The following is a 20,783-nucleotide window of genomic DNA, read 5'->3' on the forward strand; positions in this document are numbered from 1 at the left end:
AGGAGGGTAGCTTGAAGCAATATGTAAATAGTCCAACTATGGAAGGTGACTTTCTACACTTGGTGTTGGGGAATGAGCCCCCAGGTGATCAAAGTTTCAGTGGGCGAGTATTTTGGGAAAGTAACCATAATTCTATAGGTCTTAGGATATTTATGGATAGCGGTAAGTGTAGTGATTAGGTGAAACTACTAAACTGGGGAAATGCTAACTATGATAACATTAAGTAGGAAATGGGGAATGAAGGTTCAGGCCAGCTGTTTGAGAGTAAATCCACATCATTTTGCGGGAAACTTTAAAAGGCCAGTTGATCAAAGGTCAGGACAAGCAGGTTCTTGTGAATATCAAGGATAAGGATGGCAAGATTTGGGAACCTTGGATGACAAGAAAACTTGTGAGTTCAGTCAAAAAGAAAAAGGCAGCATATGTAGAATTTAGGAAATTGAAGACAGATAGAACCCTTGAAGAATATAAAGAAAGCAGGAAAGAATGGGAAGATGGAGTTAAGAGGGCTAAAAGTAGCCATATATAATCTTTGACAAGTAGAATTAAGGAAAATCCCAAGGCATTTTATATGTTTATAAATAGCAAAAGGGTAGTTAGTAAACAGGTAAGTTCACTCTGGGACAAAGGAGGGAATTAATGTTTGAGCTGGAGGAAGTGGATGATGTCCTTCACGAATACTTTGGATTATTACTCACGAAGGAGAAGGACATAGTGGTTGGTAAGTTTCAGGAAGGGTATGTTGATATAATAGAATGAGTTATATAAAAACAAAGAAGGAGGATTTGTTGGGTGTTTTAAAAAGCAGTAAGGTAGACAAGTCACCAGGACCTGATAGAATCTGTCCCATAATACTAAGGGAGGTGAGGGAGGGAATTGCTGGGGCCTTGTATAAATCTTTGCATCCTGTTAGTCCAGGAGAGGACCCAGAGAACTGGAGAGTAGCTAACGTTGTCCCTTTGTTTAAGAAGGGCAATAAGGAATATCCAGGAAGTTATAGGCCAGTGAGCCTTATGTCTGTAGTAGAGAAATTATTGCAGAGGATTCTTAGGGATTTACTCACATTTTGATAAATATAGACTTGTTCGTGTGAGGATGCATGGCTTTGTGTCAGAAGAATTGCGTCTCACAAATTTGATTGTGTTCTTTGAGGAAATGATAAAGACAATTGGGGGCAGGGCAGTAGATGTTGTCCATATAGACTCTAGCAAGGTCTTTGACAAGGTCCCTCATGGCTGATACAAAAGGTAAAATGACATGGGATCCATAGTGAGTTGGAAAATGGATACATAACAACAGGTTTGGTCTTAGAAGGTGGAGAGTGGTGGTGAAAGGGTGCCTTTCTGACTAGAGATCTGTGACAAGTGGTATTCCATAGGCTGGGACCCCTGTTGTTTGTAAAATACATAAATGATTTGAAGGAGAATATATATGACCTGACTGATAAGTTTGAGGACACAAAGTTTGGGGGGGGGCTGTGGATTGTAAGGAAATTGCCAGAGGATACAGCAGGATATAGATATACTGGAGATTTAGGCAAAGAAATGGCAGATGGAATTTCATCTGGACAAATGCCAGATAACACATTTTGGAAGTTCTAATACAGGAGTGAACTATTCAGCACAGCCCATACCTACAACCAACAGGACCAACATTATATATAAAATACCATGTGAAGACTGTCACCTGAGGCAAACTGGAAGGAAATTAGCCATCAGGGTACACGAAATACCAACTAGCCACCAAGAGACATGACCAGCTATTACTTGTACCTATACACATGGACAATGAAGGACGTTAATTCAACTGGGACAACATATCCATCCTAGGACAAGCCAAACAGAGATATGCACGGGAATTCCGGGAAGCCTCGACCTCAACCCGGAACTCCAATGTGCAGAGTTAGACCCCATATACCAACTACTAAGAAAAAGAACCAACAACAAAACCAGAAATGACACCACCAACCCCAGTAGACCCAGACACATAAGTAGCAGGTGGGATAGAAAGCCAACACTTCACCAGAGGCGCACTGATGATGTTACCTAGAATGGTGATGAAATGTCTGCCAACAAACTTACCAGCTCAGCGAGCAAGGTAACCACCTCATCCACAACCTGAACTACAAATCTTCTCAAATACTCTGCTTTCTTTCCACAGATGCTGCCAGACCTGCTGAATTTCTCCAAGAATTTCTGTTTTTGTTTCAGATCTCCAGCATTTGTAGTTCTTTGTTTTATTTTTAGTTCACCATTATTGTTTATGGTGCTGCATAGTTCCTCCATTATTGGAATGGCTCTGATATATTGAGTGAATTTCTAGCTCATTTCGGCAGGCATTTAAGAGCCTGAAATCCCACGTCAGCTAGGTCAGGTATGGGGGACAGATATCCTTCCCAAAGGACTCTTGTGAACCAGATTTATTTTGACAATCAACAATGGACAATGGCTAAGTAGTCGCAATTTGAATAGTTTTTAATTCCAGAATTCTACAGAATTCAAATTTCACCATCTGCCTTGCTGTGATTCAAATCTATGAACCAAGAACCTGGAAATTTGAATTAATAATCCAGTGACATTAACATTATACCACCACCCCTTTTTGTCTGTCATTATAAATAGTTTTTGTCAACTAGTCAGATTTTATTCTATTAGTTTGAGTTTTATTCTATGAGTATTACTTTTCCTTGTTAAATGTAACTGTTTTTAGCTCCTCCATTCCTTTTCATCCTGTTTTACGAGGTGTTATAGTGAAAGCAGATATAGAATGTTTATTTGATTTAACTGCCACTTCCTTCTGTTCATTACTGATTCCCCAGTCTCTCTCTTTAGAGGGCCAACTTTATGTTCTGTTTTCATTTTCAAAACTTGGAATTAACTCTTGCTATCTGTTACAAGTTTGGCTGATTATCTTAAATTATTTGTTAATATAGCTTTTAGTGCACTTGGAATTGTTCTGTAATTACTGTCCAACCACAGAATCACATATTTAAAAGTTAGTTTGTTTTGGGTTTTACAAGCTTGGGTTGATTAAATACAGTCTGTTATTTGACTATTATGAATCAGATGAACCTAGCCATTAAGAACATTTGTGGGCAGCACAGTGGCACGGTGGTTAGCATTGCAGCCTCACAGCACCAGGGACCCGGGTTCAATTCCTGCCTCAGGCAAATGTCTGTGTGGAGTTTGCACATTCTCCCAGTGTCTGCGTGGGTTTCCTCCAGGTGTTCCGGTTTCCTCCCACAGTCCAAAAATGTGCAGGTTAGGTGAATTGGCCATGCTAAATTGCCCATAGTGTTAGGTGCGGAGGTAAATGTAGGGGAATGGGTCTGGGTGGGTTGCTTTTCGGAGGGTCAGTGTGGACATGTTGGGCCGAAGGACCTGTTTCCATACTGTAAGTAATCTAATCTAATCTAAACGTGAACATATTGATTAATGTGATCAGTTGGTGGTTGGAACAATTGGCCTACCTACCTGACATTGAATCAGCACTGAAATTTGTACACAGCATGGTCAATCAAATATCTTCTTGGACTAATAGCAACATCCTGTTTGTGGAATCCTGCTCCCAGTACATAGGTTTGTTGTTTAAATAAGTAACGAAGCTGTCAGCCTCTGCTTTAACTTGCTTACAATTTTCCAGACATTTGGTAAACTGTCAACTTTTGGATGACTTCAGAGTACTAAATGTGAACTATTCGAATAACGACCCACCAAGCTTATCCCCTGTCCAGAGTCTTTCAGGGGTCAAAATTGTACTCTTTTATACCCTTCCCACCTTACGTTAAAACTTCACACTATGAGAATATTAAATGATTTCTGCCCACAACTCCTCTCAGCCCAAGCTGTCCTTGTCAATATCTGGATCCAAGCCTATTTCTTGACACATATTAGTCTGAACTGGAGTATTAACCATGACTCAGTGGAAGCATTTTTGCCTTTCTCAAAATGTTCATGGCTTAAAATCACATTCATAGGATTTGAATTTCTAATCAGATCAGAAGTAGAAACAATGTCTTGTTTACAATGTCTTGTTTAAAATCTCTCAACTAATTATTAAAACAACTGTTTGAAAAAATGAGTGGCAATTTTATTAAAACATAAAATCCTGAGAGGACTTAACAGGATGAATACTGAAGACTTTTCTCCCTGGGGAATCTAGAACTACTGGGTACACAGTTTTAAAAACAAGGGATCATCTTTTTGAGATAGAATTGAGAATGTGATGATCTCAGAGCGTCATTGCTTTTTGAAATTCTCTTGTACCAAGTGCAGTGAAGGCTTAGTCAAAGCTTTATTAGACAGATTTTTGATCAACAGTAGAATGATAGTAAAGCAGAGTTAAGACCAGAATGAGGTCACTATTATCTTATTGTGTAGTGAAGCAGTCTGAACAAGGCCCGGTAGTTTACTTGCGTTTCTATTTTTTATGTTCTTGCATTATCGTATTATAAAATGACTAGATTCCACGACTATCACACTGCTATTAATGGAACTTTGTTGTGCACAAATTGAATGATACATTTCCTACATCATAACAGGGACTACATTTCAAAAGTACTTAATTGATTGTAAAGAGATCCGGGAAGCTCTAGGTTTTTAGAGATGAGATATAACTTCAAGTCTTTCTTTGTAATTGAATTTTGAGCATTGTTCTGTGGAAGTTTAGGATATTAAATTATAATTAATTTATTAGATATATTGTAGTTGGGGGTAGGAGGTGGTTCGGTTAGCTTGGTTGGCTGGACATCTAGTATGCAATGCAGAGTAATTCTGAAGGACTGTCCTTCTCGATTTCTCGCCTTGTATGAGGCATGGTGATCCTCAGGTTAAACCGCCCCTAGTCATCTCTTTCTAAAGAGAGAACATCCCTTAAGTTGCTTTATCTTTTGCCTTTAGTTACAAACTAGATACTAATTGGAAAACTATAAAATCTAAGAAAATATTAAATGAGGGAGTGCTGTTCACCCTGATTGAAGGTTGCATGTAAATATTGTGGGATTCCCAAAATTATTAAAGTAACTTTACAGAATATTTTTTTTTTTTTACATTTGTATTAGTCAGCTCTGGCCTACTGTATCCCTGAGAGAATGTCCTAGCCAATATTTTTAGAGATCATTCACATTGTTCCATTTAACTTCCTATTATCATTTAAGCATTAATGTAGTCTCAATACAAGTTTCAGTTAAGGCTGTGTTTTATAATCTATGTGTTTAATTGTACAGGATGAAAAAGAAATTCTATTCCTGGGAAGAATGCATGAATCTCAGGGAAGTTAAGGTACTACACAACATAATAATCTGTTTATGCCATTAAATGTTGTAGCCGTATAGAAACATTCAAGCTTTTTTTAATTGTCAAAAGCGTTATGGATGTTACAGAGTGATTAGTAAAGACTGAGGACTTCCTTTTTTTCACAAATACTTGCCTATCCACAGAAGAATATTGGTTTTATTCTGTTCCTTTTGCATGACTAGTGATTTTTGTTTTGTTGATATTACCATAAAATGACAGTTTAACATGAAAGATTGCGAGTGCATTTAAAACCCTTCGCAGCATCTTAAATAACCATCTCGCTACTGCTTCTATTCACAGAGCACGACCTTACTCTAAGTGCTGTGTAGAACATTGTCTGTTTTTCTGTGTATTGCAAAGTCACTAGTATTTTCAGTTTATTTCACAAATGCAAGCATCAGAAATGTAATGTGTGGTATAATTCAGGTAATGACTGGAAAATGTCTTCCTAGTCCATATCATTCCATTCTCTGTTCAAAGGCAAGTCCAACCCACAGCATCACAATCTCCAATACAAGTAGGGCAAAGAAGTAGGTTCTGAACCAACCCAGATAGAGTGGGAATTCAACACCATACTGTTGGTATGAAACTGATCTGCATTACATGCCAACTGAATTTTGTAATTCACTGAGTCGTTGTGGCAGTATGTATGTTTATATTTATGTTGCAACCTAGACCTATGAATATTGATAATTGAGGCACCAAGTCTTTCCATCATATTGCTGATCAGGAATCTGTCCTGTTCTTGCTGCCTCCAAATTGAAACCATTTACAGATTGGTACTCAACCTATTGGTCCATGAACATATAGCCAGAGACTTTTCCCCAGGGCAGGATTGACTGGTACGAGAAGTCATAGTTTGAAGATATTAGGAGGAAGGTATAAAGGAGACACCAGAGTTAGGTTCTTTACGCAGAGAGTTGTGAATGCATGGAATGCGTTGCCAGCTGTGGTGGTGGAATCGAAGTCATTGGGGACATTTAAGTGACTGCTGGACATGCAACTGGTTAGCAGTGAGTTGAGGGGTGTGTAGGTTAAGTTACTATATTTGACATTAGGATTAAATCTCGGCACAACATCGTGGGCCTTAGGGCCTGTTCTGTGCTGTATTTTTCTATTCTATATTATGAATACATATAAACATTCGAAATTGGAGCAGAAGTAGATCTTTCAGCCCCTTGAGGCTGGTCAACTATTCAAAAAGATCATAGTTGTTTGTAATTCAAATTCCGCATTATTATCTAACCCTGATAGGCTTTGATTCCCTTGCCTAATAAGAATTTATCCACCTCTGTCTTAAAAAAAATTCAATAATCCCACTTGCACTGCTTTCTTTTTCAAAGAATTCTAGAGTTATGTATTCTCTGGGAGAAAAGAAATTCTCCTCATCTCTGTACTGAAAGGGTGACCCCTAATTTTAAAAGTGTGCCCCTAACTCTGGACTTGCCCACAAGAGGAAATGTGCTTTTCACATCCGTCTAGTCTGGAGCATTCAGGATCTGACACACTTGAGTCAGATCACCCACCATTCTTCTAAATTTCTATGGAAATGAGTTCATTAGGTTCAACCTATCCTCATAATAAGCACATTCCAGGTATTAATCAAGTAAGCCTCCCCTGAACTGCCTCTAATGCATTTACATCTTTTCATGAATTAGGAGACCAAATTGAACAAAGAGTGCTCAAGATTTTGTCTCACTCATGCACTGTTAACTTGAGCATAACTTCCACCTTACTTTTATGGTCAATTCTTCTCATAATAAATTCCTCTAATTCTATTAGCCTTCTTAATTATGTGCAAGGCCTATAAACTATTTTTTTTCTGACTAAGTTGCCAGGATTGCTGGATTTGAGCTTTAGGGAGAGACTGAATAGACTGAGGCTATTTTCCCTGGAGCATTGGAAGCTGAGGAGTCACCCTATAGAAGTTTATAAAATCGTGAGGGACATGGATAAGGTAAATAGACAAAGCCTTTTCCCTGGATGGGGGAATCCAAAGCTACAAGGCATAGGTTTAAGGTGATAGGGGAAAGATTTAAAAGTGACCTAAGAGGCAACTTTTTTACACACAGGGCAAAGTGGTGAAGGCTGGTACAATTGTATCATTTAAAGGGCATCTGGATGGGTATTGAACAGGAAGAGCTTAGAGGTATATGAGCCAAATGCTGGCAAATGGGACCAGATGAGTTTAGGATATCTGGTCGGCAAGGACGAGTTGGACCAAAGGATCTATTTCTGTGCTGTGACTCTATGACTGTACACCCTGTATCCTGGAATTCTGCAGTCATTCTCCAGCTTTTTTCCTTCTTGTCAAAGTTAACAATTCACATCTTCCCACATTATGGGGCATCTGTCAAATGTTTTATCCGCTCAACTTTTCTATATCCTTCTGGAACTTGATTCTTTCTTCTTTACAATGTGCTTTCCTTCTTCTCTCCATGTCATCTGCCAATTTTAGCTACTATCCCCTTATCTCAGTCTTTGATGTAAATGGGAAAAGTTGAGGATTCTGCACAAACCCCTACAGGTTTCCATTTGTCTCATGCTGCCAATCAGAAAAGGATCTGTTTATATATACTCTGGTTTGTTGGCAGGCAGGTAAAAAATAATCTTCTGTCTTGCTGATATGTTACCACAGATACCCTGAGACTTTATTTTCTGCAATCAGTTTTGATGTGGCACCTTACAAAATGCCTTCTGGAAATCTAGTTGTGTGTGTATAGGTTCCCCTTCCTCCAAAGCACATACAAATCCTTCAAAGTATTCCAACAATTTGGTTAATCATGATTTCACTCTGAGAAAGCTACTCAATTACCTTGAATTTTTCTAAATGCTCAGCCATAATCTCTTTACCGAGCACACAATAAATGTCAAACTAACTGACCAATAGTTTCCTGTTTTGCTTTGTTCCATTCTTAGATACAAGAGTTATATTTGCTACTTTCAAGTCTGATTGAACCTTTCCTGAATTTAGGACATTTTAGAAAATTAACACCAATGCATGTACTATCTTATTTAAGGCCCTATTCTAGACCCAATGATTTGCCAATCCTCTGCTTTGTTGTGGTTTATAATTTGCTAAATTCCTCTCTCCCTTCCATCTTCTGATCTTACAGCCATCACTGGAATGTTTCGTACTCTTACAATGAAGACACAAGCAAAATATTTGTTCATTACATCTGCTAATATCTTGTATTCTCACCCTCCAGAAGATCAATATTTATCTCTTCATTTTTCAATATCTGTGAACATTCCTGCTATTCGTTTTTACATTCCTAGCTAACTTTATTTCATACGTTAATTTCTTCCTCCGGATTAATCTTTTAGACATGCCCTTCTTTTCTTCATATCCTCAACTGACCTGCCATTCATTTTAGATCAGGAATATGCTTTCTCTTTAAAGTTTGATGTTTTTCCTAACCTCTTCAATTAATCATAGGTAGTGGGTTCTCCCTTTAGAATTTTTCTTTATAGTAGGAATGTATTTATTTTGAATAGTACAAAATATTCACTTAAATGGTGACCTCAGTCTCTATTGATTTGCTTTCTTAGCTTAATGTGCCAGTTCAGTTCAGAAAGTATATCAAAAGCATTCTACAAACTCCTCATCCAAGCTACTACTGCCAATCTTCTTTTTCCAATTTATGATTAAGAAGACCTATGGCTATTGAGGCCCTGTATCACATCATGCCTTCTTTGTCACACATTGTCACACTGTTAGGATGCCTGTTGGTCATTTCCAGGAGGGACTCCTTCCTTCGACATTAAATCCTGGACTTGGATTTCAACTTGGAGCTTTTAGCTTAGAGTTAGAGGCACAGTATTTCACAAGACCTCTCATTGGGCCATTGTGCAATTGGAAGCTTTTCTGTAATTTAGGAATGAAATCTCTTTTTAAAAAGAAGCACACAAGAGACTTGACAACATAATACACTAAGGGAGTGCTGCAGTGTCAAATGTGCCATCTTCTGAATGAGTTATTAAATTACTTTTTAAAAGTCTGCTCTCTTAGTGATACAAAAGAATCGATTACTGTTGAAAAAAGACAATGGAGTCCTGGTTGTTATTTATCCCTGAACTAAAGAAGGGTTGTCGAAATATTTTAATGAGTGCCATTCAACCTCAGAGTGTTGTGATATGAATCAATTATCATGTTGAATTGTAAATTAACAACCACTTGTTTACCTGGCCTCTACTTATTTACATACCTTACTCTCTCCTACTCCTCTCCCTGCCTCAAAAGAGCTAAAATCTGTAGCAACAGATGGGATACAGTAAACAATGTTATTGCATTACATTACCTTTATTAGTCAGGGAATTGGGCACATGAGTCAGGATGTCATTTGCAACTTTATAAGGCTTTGATTAGACCACACTTAGAGTATTGCATTCAATTCTGGTCACCACATTATAGGAAGAATGTGGAGGGCTTGGAGGGGATGCAGAAGAGAATTGCCAGGATACTGCCTAGATTCAAGGGTATGAGCTATAAGAAGAGGCTAGGAAAAACTTGTTTTTTTTTCTGGTATGGCGGAGCTAGAGGGCAAACTTGATAGAAATCTATAAAGTTATGAGATGTATAGATAAGGTTGATGGTCAGAGTTGTTTTCCCAGATTTGAAATGTCTCATAAGGGACATGCATTTAAGTTGAGAGGGGAAAGTTCAGAGAGACTTTTTTTTACACAGTATGTAGTAGGAGAGACAGGATTCTTGGCAGTGTGGAGGAACAGCGGGATCTTGTTGTGCAGGTACATAGTTCTCTTAAAATTGCCACCCAAGTGGACAGGGTTGTTAAGAAAGCATATGGTGTTTTGGCTTTCATTAACAGGGAGACGGAGTTTAAGAGCCGTGAGATCTTGTTGCAGCTTTCCATGTTCTATGTTCTATAAAATTTTGGTTTGACTGCACTTGGAATACTGTGTCCAGTTCTGGGCTTGAAACATACTAAGGCAAATAAAAAAAAGTTGCGGAGAGTCACTGAATTTGAAACCTTAACTCTGCTTTTGTCCCAGAAATGCTGCCAGTCCTGCTGAGTTTCATCAGTTTCTGAAAACAACTCTAACCGCATGATACTCAATGCTGTTGGACTCGAAGACCCAAAGATAGACCTATTCAGTCAGCACCACCTGACGATGACTAACATGCCAGAGTCACAGAGTCTCCATGGCACCTGATCCACCCTAACTTCAGTATAGTGAGCACCTGTATGGAAATTTCTAAATACTTTGACCCCAATACTTGTTTTTAATGAATGCACAGCATCAGAACATGCTCTTGTCTATTATTGGTGTACTCATTAATTTTGTTTTTAGCTACACACTGGACTATTTTACTTACTTTTGATGAAAAGTAGTGGATCCAGCATCGATCCTTGTGGCACTCCACTGGTCACAGGCCTCCAGTCTGAAAAACAACCCTCCACCACCACCCTCTGTCTTTGTTGAAGAATCATCCAGGGACAGTTACCACCATGAAAGGAGTGACCTCTCCCTGCTCACTTGGTACCATCTTGATTGATATTTAATCTGCCGCTACAGGAGTTTAAGCTGGCAAGCCATCCAGGATGCCTTCCCAACACCTAGATACTGCTGGTTGCCACCACCATTGGCCTTACCTTCGATTCCATTATGGCAGAGACTGGCAATGACAAGTGTGGCAGTTGATGTGCAATGACCATCCTTTGTTAAATCCATACAAAGGCATCTGCCACCCTTACACACCCACGTCCCCCATTGATAGTACTATCCCCAAGTGAAACATGACTGGCAGGAGATGGCCAGCTTAAAGAACACGATGTTGATTACATCTTGTGGAAAAACAAACCAAAAACACAAAGCCATCTCTACAGGTTCACCATGAGAAATGAGTTGGTCAGATTCCTCAATGAATCCCTGTGTTAAGTTGATGCCTTATGAAACCACCACTCACCCAGACCCAAAAGCACTACCTTTTCAAGGGTAAATAGGGATGATCTATCAATGCTGACCAGCCAGTGACACCCAAGTCCCACAAATGAACAAAAACAATTACAGGCTGTCAGTGCCTACACCCCAATTCATTAAATGAGAAAAAAGGAGCATTCGACGCCAGCCTCAAAGAATCACTGAAAAGGACCATCAATTTGTCTTCCTTGGTGTTTCTTGGCAATGTCAGAGTCAGGAGGGATACAAACCTTTGGAAAAGGTGTTTTAGATGAGAAAGGAGTTACAGTCGACAGTTTGAGCATAAGCCCTTCATCAGGAATGTCACATGATGAAGAGCTTATGCTCAAAACATCAACTCTCCTGCTCCCCAGATGCTGCCTGACCTGCTATGCTTTTCCAGTGCCATGCTTTTTGACTCTGACTCTCCAGCATCTGCAGTCCTTACTTGCTCCCAAGAGTTGGGGAAAACAAACTCCAAAGCTCACTCTCAGAGAAACTGCTTAAAACTCTATGCTCTGTCGGCTGGACCAGTCCAAGACTGTATGGCAACCACCTCACTCCAACCTAACAGACTTCCTCATTCAAATGAGGGACTGCAAAGATCTATACATCATCTTTGTCATAACCAGAGCCAACAACTACTGGACTAACCACCAACTAGAACATGTTGCCAAGTATGATGGTAGAGGCAGATATGATAGAGCTATTAAAAGGACTTTTAGGTAAGTATATGAAAGTGTAAGAAGGGATATCGCAGGCAGAAGGGATTAGTTTAATTTGGTGACATGTTCGGCACAACATCATGGAGCAAATGGCCAGGTCCTGTGCTATACAGTTTTATGTCTATGGTCTAAATGGCAAGTTCAGTATACCTTGAGCATTAGCAATATTTCTTCATTCCATCTTTTTTAATCTATTCATTTGTGGGATGCGAGCAACATTGGCTGGTCAGCATTTATTACCTGGCCCTTGTTGCCCTTGAGAATATGGTGGTGAACTGCCTTCTTGAACCACTGCAATCCACCTGCTGTGGGTTCACCTACAATGCCACTAGGGAAGAAATTCCAGGATTTTGAACCAGCATCAGTGAAAGAATGCAATATATTTCCAAGTCAGGATGGTGTGTGGTTTGGAGAGGGACTTGAAGATGATGGTCTTCCCATGTATCTGCTGCCCTTGTTGTTCTGGATGGAAGTGGTCATGGATTTGGAAGGTGCTGTCTGAGGATCTTTGAATTTCTGCAATGAATGTTTTTGGGTTGCAGTCATCCAGGCAAGTGGGTATTATTCCATCACACTCCTGACTTGTGACTTGTAGATGGTGGCCAGGCTTTGGGGTGTTAGGAGATGTGTAGCTGCAGTATTCCTAGCCTCTGTTTTTGTAGCCACTGTGTTTATGTGGTAATTCTAGCCGAGTTTCTGGTCAATGATAACCTCCAGGATGTTGACAGTGGGCAAACTCAGTGATGGTAACACCATTGAATGCTGTGGTTAAACTGTCTCTTACTGGTGATGGTCACAGCCTGGCATTTGTATGGTGTGAATGTTACTTGCCACTTGACAACCCAAGCTTGGATATTGTCCGGATCTTATTTGACTTGAACATGGGCAGCTTCAGTATCTGATAAGTCGCAAATGGTGCTGAACATTGTGCAATCACTGGTGAACATACCCACTTCTGATCTTATGATGGAGGGAAGGTCATTGATGAAGCAGCTAAAGACAGCTTGGGCCTTGGATACTACACTGAGGAACTCTTACAGAGATGTCCTGGAGCTGAGATGACTGCCACCAGTAACCATGACTATCTATCTTGCGTCAGATTATGACTCTAACCACCGGAGAGTTTGCCCCTGAATTCCCATTGATTTCAGTTTTGCTAGGGCTCCTTGATGCCACACTTGGTCAAATGTGGCTTTGATCCCAAGGACTGTCACACTCACCTTCCCTCTTTTGTCTATGTTTGAACCAAGGTTCAATGAGGTAAGGAGGTGAGTGGTCCTGGGGGAACACAAACTGGGCATCAGTGAGCAGGTTATTGCTGAGCAGGTGCTGCTTAATAGCACTATTGGTGATACCTTCCATCAGTTTACTGATGATCAAGAGTAGACTGATTGGGGTAGTAATTGGCCTGGTTAGATTTGTCCTGCTTTTAATGTACAGGACATACTTGAGCAATTTTCCACATTGTCGGGTAGATGCCATTGTTGTACCTGTGCTGGAACAGCTTGGCTAGGGGAGCACAAGTTCTGGACCACAAGTCTTCAGTACTATTGACAGAGTGTCCCCAACTGCTTGTCAATATCACGCAAAGTGAGTTGAATTTGCTGAAGACTGGTATCTGTAATGCTATAATTTTGTTGTAATTTAGTTAGAAACTTTATGATAAATCTGAAATTATCTGATAACCAAATTCAGTTTGCAATGTGGGGAGGAACAGGTGGGATGCAGTAAGCAGTGTTATTGCATTACATTGCATCAACTGGCTTATTCTGTTTTAATGCTTCGGCTGCCAGTACTGAGCAGGTGCACCAAGGTCTGTTGCCAGTTGGAGAAGAGAAGAAGCCAGTACTCCTTGGCCTCACAAAAATTAAAGAAAATTTTCAGTTATTTTTGTATTGGCATGCACTAACATCCTTAAAGATTGCTGATGATGCTGGTCTATGAAAGTTATATGGTTCTGGCCAGTCCAAGCAGGAGAATTGGATGCTTATTTTAGACTCACTCAAATCATGTAACTTGGGCCTCTTGCAAGATCTTGCCAAGATAGCAAGCAGGTGCCTTTGTGTCACTTGTCCAGCCAAATGAGGAAGATGCCATTGCTGGTTCAGGTTCTGGGAAATTAGCCAAGCTAATTAATTGTCAGTAGGTAACATGTAAAGGGAACAGTGGTGAAAGTATTGTAAGGTTGAGATTTACCATGGAAAAAAGCAAGGGTGGCACGGTGGCTCAGTGGTTAGCACTGCTGCCTCTACAGCACCAGGGACCTGGGTTCGATTCCAGCCTCGGATGACTGTCTGTGTGGAGTTTGCACATTCTCCCCGTGTCTGCGTGGGTTTCCTCTGGGAGCTCTGGTTTCCTCCTACAATTCAAAGATGTGCAGGTCAGGTGAATTGGCCACACTAGAGTGTCCATTGTGTTAGGCGCATTAGTCAGGGGTAAATATAGGGTAAGGGTCTGGGTGGGTTACTCTTCAGAGGGTCAGTGTGGACTTGTTGGGCAAAGGGCCTGTTTCCAAACTGTAGGGAATCTAATCTAAGTAAAATACTTAACCAAACTAATTTTTGTGGCTTGAGGACAGTTCTCTCCTGAATAAGTTAGAATCGAAGATTGACAGATAAAACTGGAATTAAACAATCTGTTTTTAGAGAGGTTAGAGTACAGTCAAGGTACAAGATGGAAAGAATACATGCAAAAACTTAGAGTTTCCTCAATTGCAAAACAGGCAGGCATGAGAGTAGCAGAAGACAATGTGATCTGAGCTTTTCTTGGGACAAGGAATTATATTATTATAGTACATTTCTAATGATCTGTAGTGATTGGAAATGCTCTAGACCATTTCAAATGGGTGAAATTATTTAATTGGATGCTTATTTCAAAATACCAAAAATACCTCAGAATTTCAACATCTCAGCATTTAATCCCTTCAAATTAAGGATGATGAAGCCACAATGTGACCCATTTCATTCTGTCCATCTTGTGCATGGAAGATGATTAAAGAAGTTAGAAGTTGAATTCGAAATGTAGAGCCCTGAACTTTTGTGGAGATATAAATGCTCTCAGCTTTAGCCAGAATGGCACTGTAGCCTTAAATCCAGTGGTCTCACCCATCTGTGTGATATCCTACATTTTCTGCTGGAATGGGAAGGGAAAGTGGGATCATGCATCCACCATTCATGTGACTCCCACAGCTACCTGGACTACACCTCCTCCATCCCGCCTCGTGTAAAAACGCTATCCCTTATTCTCAATTTGTCTGCCTCTGCTGCATCTGCTGCCAGGAGGACCAATTCCACCATAGAACATTCCTGATGGCTTCCTTTTTCAAAGATCGGGATTCCCCTCCCACGTGGTTGGCGATGACCTCCAGCGCATCTCCTCCACTTCCCGCACCTCTGCCCTTGAACCCCACCCCTCCAATTGCAACAAGAACAGAATCCCCCGGTCCTTACCTTCCACCCCACCAACCTCTAGATATACTGCATCATCATCCACAATTTCTGCCACTTACAAACAGACACCACTACCAGAGGTCTATTTCCCTCCTCACCCCTATACATGTTTCGGAGAGACCATTCCCTCTGCAATTCCTTTGTCAGTTCCACGCCCCTCATCAACCCACCCTCTCCTCTCGGCACCTTCCCCTGCCATCACAAGAAGTGCAAAACCTGCGCCCACACCTCCTTCCTCACCTTTGTCCAAGGCCCCAAAGGATCCTTCCACATCTGACAGAAATTTACCTGTACTTTCACACACATCATCTACTGCATCCGTTGCACCCAATGTGGTCTCCTCTACATTGGAGGGACATGATGCCAACACACGGATCATTTCAGAGAACATCTCTAGGGCACCCCACTGCCATGAGGCTGAACACTTTAACCACCCCCCTCCCCCTTCCACTCCGCCAAGGACATGCAGGTCCTGTGTTTCCTCCATTGCCAAACCCTAACCACCCGACGCCTGAAGGAAGAACACCTCACCGTCTGCCTTGGAACCTTCCAACCACACAGGATCAATCTGGATTTCATCAGTTTCCCCATTTCCCCTCCCCCCACCTTAGCCTAGTCTAAACTTTCCATCTTGGCATTGCCCTCTTGAACTGTCCTACCTGTCCATCTTCCTTCCCACCTATCTGATCCACCCTCCTCTCCAACCTGTCACCTTCACCCCCATCTTCATCTACCAATCGTATTCCCAGCTACCTTCCCCATGGCCCCACCCCCTTCCATTTATCTCTCAGCACCCTTCGCCACAAGCATCATTCCTGATGAAGGACTTATGTTATGGTTCTGTTCACCGAGCTGGGAATTTGTGTTGCAGACGTTTCGTCCCCTGTCTAGGTGACATCCTCAGTGCTTGGGAGCCTCCTGTGAAGCGCTTCTGGGATGTTTCCTCCGGCATTTATAGTGATTTGTATCTGCCGCTTCTGGTTGTCAGTTCCAGCTGTCCACTGCAGTGGCCGGTATATTGGGTCCAGGTCGATGTGCTTATTGATTGAATCTGTGGATGAGTGTCATGCCTCTAGAAATTCTCTGGCTGTTCTCTGTTTGGCTCTGTCCAATATACCGGCCACTGCAGCGGACAGTTGGAACTGACAACCAGAAGTGGCAGAGACAAACCACTATAAATGCTGGAGGAAAGATCACAGGGGGCTCCCAAGCACTGAGGATGTCACCTAGACAGGGGACAAAATGTCTGCAACACAAATTCCCAGCTCGGCGAACAGAACCTCAACAACGAGCACCCGAGCTACAAATCTTCTCACAAACTTTGAAGGGCTTATGCCTGAAACATCGATTCTCCTTGGATGCTGCCTAACCGGCTGTGCTTTTCATGCACCACACTCTTGGGCTTTGATCTGTAACATCTGCAGTTGTCACGTTCTCCTCATTGTGGCAGTAGCAGATTTAAAAGCTCAGCTGCCCTCAAGTAATTTTCATCAAAGTTTCTGAAACATGACTCATGGGATCTACATACTTGAGGAAAAAAATCTAACCGATCAGACGGGTCAGTTATCATTTTGGAGAGTTTGGGTGCTATCTGTGGACAAGAAGAGTAGACATGAATGTGTATAAAACACAGATAAGATTTGATCAGTCAACAAGTCTTTTAAATTCTCTGCATTTTATTTACACATACACAGTACATGAACTCTGGCCAGCTAGCTCAAATCCAGTCCGTAGAGTGAGGAGACTGTCTGTCTGAATCTCCTGTTTATTTTTTTTTGTTATTTTCTTTCTTTTTTTTACACAAGGTGCACAAATTTTTATTTAATTTCCACCACCAGGAGGAAAAGAAAACACCCAAGTGGCCAGTGACAAGCAGCGCCCTCCACATCAAAGGGCCATGCTGTGTGATCAAACAGTGAAGGGGAGGGCGGGGATTAAATCAAAATAGAGTTGGAGGGGGAAATAATGCACTCCACTCCCTGCGGCACCCACCTCTCCCTGAATAACTCCAGGGTGTTGGTGGACACTGCATGCTCCCCCTCCTGTTTATTTATTTTTTTCTTTTTTTCTTTTTTTTTTTGCAGGTGTGAGACACAAGGTGCACGAATCTTTATTCAATTTCCACCACCAGGAAGCTAGGAAAACACCCGAGTGGCCAGTGACAAGCACTGCCCTTCACATCAAAGGGCCATGCTGTGTGATCAAAACAGTGAAGGGGAGGGTAGGGATTAAATCAAAATCGAGATGGAGGGGGAAATAATGCACTCCACTCCCTGCAGCGCCCACCTCTCCCTGAACATCTCCAGGGTGTTGGTGGACACCGCGTGCTCCCCCTCCTGTTTTTTTCTTTTTTTCTTTTTTTACTTGTGTTTGTTTTTTTTTAATTCTTTTTTTTATTAACCCCCACACTACCACCTAAGTGCGGTAGTGCTTATTTTTATCCCCTGCACCCATGGTGTGTGTGTGCAGGTGTGAGACACAGTGAAAAGACACAAAGTGCATAAATCTTTATTCGATTTCCACCACCAGGAAGATAGGAAAAACACCCGAGTGGCCAGTGACAAGCACTGCCCTTCAAACCACAGGGCAATGCTGTGTGATCAAAACAGTGAAGGGGAGGGTAGGGACTAAATCAAAATAGAGTTAGAGGGGGAAATAATGCACTCCACTCCCTGCGGCGCCCACCTCTCCCTGAACATCTCCAGGGTGTTGGTGGACACCGCATGCTCCCCCTCCTGTTTATATCTATAAACCAGGGCTCCCTGATTGACCCAGATTCACAACCATAATCAAAGATTTCATAGTCAATGAGATCCACCTGGAATTAAGTACTTTGAATGTATATAATTACATTGAATGGGCTTTTGTGAATACATGTTTTTTTTAAATCTAGTGAAGTTTGTAATAGACACTTACAACTCTGCTTGCCTTCATCTCAGCACTGCAAATGATAATATTCTTGGTGGATACCAGTTGATCTGGCTTAGAGAGTGTAAGGACTAAGGGTAATAGGTTGACATGAGTTGACACTAAGTTGACAATGGTTGGAGATGGATTATTATGGTGAGAAGGTTTATGGGTTAACATTAAATTGTCCTGGGGCTTAAAAGGTCCATGAAAAGTCGGTATGAGGAATAGTTTAAGTCAAGGGCCAATATGGGTGTGAGTGGTGAAATAGGGTGGCATGGAGCATATGAGGGATGTTGGAGTTTGGTAGAGAAGCATAGGCCGGTATGATGAGGGTGAGGTGTCATAGGTTAGCATGGAATGAATGTGGAGTGCTCATGTGAGTGCAAAGGCTCTTCCTGTTTTTATCATAACTGACACAAAGTATCCATGTTGCTACTATCTAATTTAAAATCTCAGAGTAAGGAGTCATTCATTTGAGACAGATGAGGATGAATTTCCTTTCTCAGAGGAAAGTGAATCTGTGGAATTCTTTACCACAGAGGGCTTTAGAAGCTGGATTGTTAAGTATATTGAAGGCTGAGATGGATATTTTTAATCAGTAAGGGAATCGAGAATTATAGAGAAAAGGCAGGAAGTGGAGCTGATGATTACCAGCTCAGTCATGAGTTATAGAGTCATACAGCATGGAAACAGAGCCTTCTGTCTAACCAGCCCATGCCGAACATAATTCCAAATTAAACTAGTTCCATCTGCCTGCTCCTAACTCACATCTGTCCAAACCTTTCCTATTCATGTATCTATCCAAATGTCTTTTAATGTTGTAATTATACCCACATCCACCACTTTCTCAGAATGTTCATTCCACGTGCAAACCACACTGCATAAAAAAATTGCCTCATGTCTTTTTTAAATCTCTCTCCTCACACCTTAAAAATGTATCTCCTAGTCTTGAAATTCTCCATCATGAGAAAAGACAACTACCATTAACTCTATCTATACCTCTCATTATTTTATAAACTTCTGTCAGATCACCTCTCAACCTCCCAAAACTCAAAACTTCTAAACCCAGCAACATTCTGGTAAATCTCTCCTGAACTCTCTCCAGTTTGACAACATCCTTCCTATAACTGCACAACCAGATCCAATAATTCCTCATTATAAATGTTAAACCTAACTTGGAATTACCTCCTTTTTCAACATGAAATGGACATTTCTTCCTTGGTTAAGAGCAATGGTACTTACTTGGTACCCAGCAACTCCATTCTTAAATGCATTTTTCGGCTCCTAATTGGCTCCAGTTTTCATTTTACCATCCTGTTCCAATTCATTTGGCTTTATAAGATTTTTGAATTTTTTTTATTAACAGCTCATCTCTCTTATTGCTCTCTCCTTACTTTTATATTTTTTCAGTTTTGGACCTTCCATTTTCAGCCTGAGTCTCAATTGCTTTGGCCACCTGAGATCTGTCATAATCTCACTTTTTCTTCTTCAACATAATCTCTGTTTCTTTAGTTATCCAGGTACTTGTTTGCAACTATATATCTATTTTGTAGCAGTATAATTTTTCTATGCTCAAACCATGTCTTCTCAAGAGGCAGCCCAATTTTGATCTCATTTAATTTTGGCCAAATCATTCTCACCCCACTGAAATTGGCTTTCCCTCAGTTAATTATCATTGTCCTGGATTATTACTTGTTTTAGTTTCCATAATGAACCTAAACCTTGTGATACATTGATTATTGTCTCTCAAGTATTCACCTGCAGACAAATGCAGCCTATTGAAAACATGCAGGTGGGCAGAAGGGGTGAGGTTGCCTTATTAGTAAGAAATGAAATTAAATTAATAGTAAGAAATGAAGCGGGGTCAGATAGTGAAGAACTTGTGTAGGTAGAATCGAGGAACTACTACAAAGGTTAAAAAAAAACACAGTTGGAGTTACGTATAGGCCTCCAAATTGTGTGCAGGATTTGGGGCGCAAAATACACCAGGAGAAGAAAAGATAAGAAGAAAAGGCAAAGTTGCAGTGATCGTGGGGGATTTCAATATGTAGGTGGACTGGGAAAATCAGGTTAGTAGTGGATTGCAAGGAAAGGAATTTGTGGAATGTCTACAAGATTGCATTTTGGAGCAGCTTGTGTGGAGCCCACTAGGGAACAGGCAACACTGGATTTATTGTTGTGCAATGAGAGAGACTTGATAAGGGAGTTTAAGGTGAAGGAAACCATATGAGGCAGTAATCACAACATGATTGAAGTTACTCTGCAATTTGAGAGGGAGAAGATAGAATCAGAGATAATGGTATTACAGTTGAATAAAGGCAACTACAGAGGTATGAGGAAGGAGCTGGGTTGAATTGATAGAGTCACATAGATGGGTTAACTCCAGGGAGGGTAAGAGAGGTAGGCACCTAGAGCAGGAGTCTTTTGTGGATGTACCCTTTCAAACAGGTATGCTGTTTTGGAAAATATAGGAGGTGATGGAT

General features: G+C 40.9%; 1 protein-coding gene across 1 annotated transcript in view; it reads left to right on the forward strand.

Moving 5' to 3' along the window:
• Positions 1-20,783, forward strand: part of mak (male germ cell-associated kinase) — a 233,517-nt gene that overhangs the window by 42,460 nt on the left and 170,274 nt on the right. Inside the window, exon 5 of the mRNA XM_072560769.1 lies at positions 5,225-5,279. Coding sequence (XP_072416870.1) covers positions 5,225-5,279 — 55 coding nt within the window. The remainder of the gene's footprint in view (positions 1-5,224; positions 5,280-20,783) is intronic.

This window comes from Chiloscyllium punctatum, chromosome 41 (genome assembly GCF_047496795.1).
Source record: "Chiloscyllium punctatum isolate Juve2018m chromosome 41, sChiPun1.3, whole genome shotgun sequence".
Lineage (NCBI taxonomy): Eukaryota > Metazoa > Chordata > Chondrichthyes > Orectolobiformes > Hemiscylliidae > Chiloscyllium > Chiloscyllium punctatum.